Source organism: Camelina sativa, chromosome 17 (assembly GCF_000633955.1).
Source record: "Camelina sativa cultivar DH55 chromosome 17, Cs, whole genome shotgun sequence".
In the NCBI taxonomy this organism is placed as follows: domain Eukaryota; kingdom Viridiplantae; phylum Streptophyta; class Magnoliopsida; order Brassicales; family Brassicaceae; genus Camelina; species Camelina sativa.
In genome coordinates this window covers 31,384,512-31,386,015 of record NC_025701.1, presented here as the reverse complement: position 1 = coordinate 31,386,015, position 1,504 = coordinate 31,384,512, and the positions used below count along the sequence as shown (strand labels likewise).

General features: G+C 35.0%; 1 protein-coding gene across 1 annotated transcript in view; it reads left to right on the top strand.

The window, feature by feature from the left end:
• The window catches only part of LOC104759962 (stigma-specific STIG1-like protein 3), a 6,226-nt gene continuing 5,374 nt past the window's right edge, over positions 653-1,504 (top strand). The window contains exon 1 of the mRNA XM_010482823.1: positions 653-736. Coding sequence (XP_010481125.1) covers positions 653-736 — 84 coding nt within the window. The remainder of the gene's footprint in view (positions 737-1,504) is intronic.

The following is a 1,504-nucleotide window of genomic DNA, read 5'->3' as shown; positions in this document are numbered from 1 at the left end:
AAATTATTTCATTAACGCCAAATTTTCTATAGCCATTTAGAAAGAAAAACAAATAGCCTATGTGATCGTAGATAATATGTCAATTGGCATAAAAAAAATATACATAGACACAAGAACCATTCAGAGACTACAAATGGTTCTACTTATCTTTTAGAATTATCAAGAATTGGCATAACACAATAGTGCCGAGAAGCACAATAATACCTATCTAATTAGCAAAGACATTCGCTGGTTTGCAATTTTAAAAAGTATCAAACATATATGAATAATCTACAATTGACGAACAGAGAGATTGGTAAACCCATAACTTCTCAATTTTCAATTGTACCAAATCATTCTGACCAAACTATAAATCACTCTGAATAATCTACAATTGACGAACAGAGAGATTGGTGCAGGATTAACTTCTCAATTTTCAATTGTACCAATTGTAAAGTGCTAATAAATCATTAAGGGGAAGGGAGGACATGTGATTTCGTCTGAGTTTTTTTGGAGAAATAAGCCAAGAGGCAACAAAAAGGAAAGCTTTTATACCTCAAAGGATGTAACAATGGCGAGGGCTTGAAGAACACCGGCGCCGAATCCGAAAATCAATCACCACCGAAGCCGCTAGGGATCTTATTTCGCTGCGGGACACAACGAACCACCGGTGATGACACTTTCGCCGCCGGAACAGCGAACCACCGGTGATGACACTTCTTATTCTGGACCGGTGATGAGTTTTGTACTCTGGACTGTAAAACCTTCTTTACCGGTGGAAGAAACAATGTTGACCAGCAAAAAACGATTATCGGGTTTTTTTTTTTGTGTTTTGATATAAGATAGTGTTTTTTTTTTTCGACTTTCCTATTTCAGTTTTAGTTGGCCTTTTGGTAATTTAAACATAACATTGTGTCAATCTAGTTTTTCTTTAAAGGAGGGTGTCAATCTAGCAATATTTTTTCAATTTTGTGTCAATTTGGTCTATTTTCACTATAATTATACAGTTACATTTGTAAAATAATTTTTTTGTGAGGTTTTCAAAATCTCTCATTTGAGAGACTAATTTTTCTCTCTTTCTTACTTTTTTTCTAATGATGTATTGTGTTTTTGGTGTCTTTTGTCCTTTATTTAATACTAGTGACTTGGACTTGGCCATTTGCCTTCACCTACCTCATCTTTTTTTTGGACATTAAAAGCACCATTTCGTTAAGTTAAAATTTCAGTCATGAGACTTTCATCATCTAGGTACGTAGAGCCAAACAAGACCCAAAGAACTTACATTACATGGGGATAGAGATAAACACATGTAGGTATGCTACTAATTAACTAACAACCTCACCCGGACAAAGGAACGACAAAAAAACATAACTAGTATGAGGTTCCCATTTGCAATCACATCCTCTGTTCTCAGAATACACATGAAACATTGGTACGGTCAGCCAATCAGGATATTTCTCATACCGAGCTATATCATGTTGTATTCTGAACCTTTTGCTTCAGTTCAAGTGCTCAACATTAATAA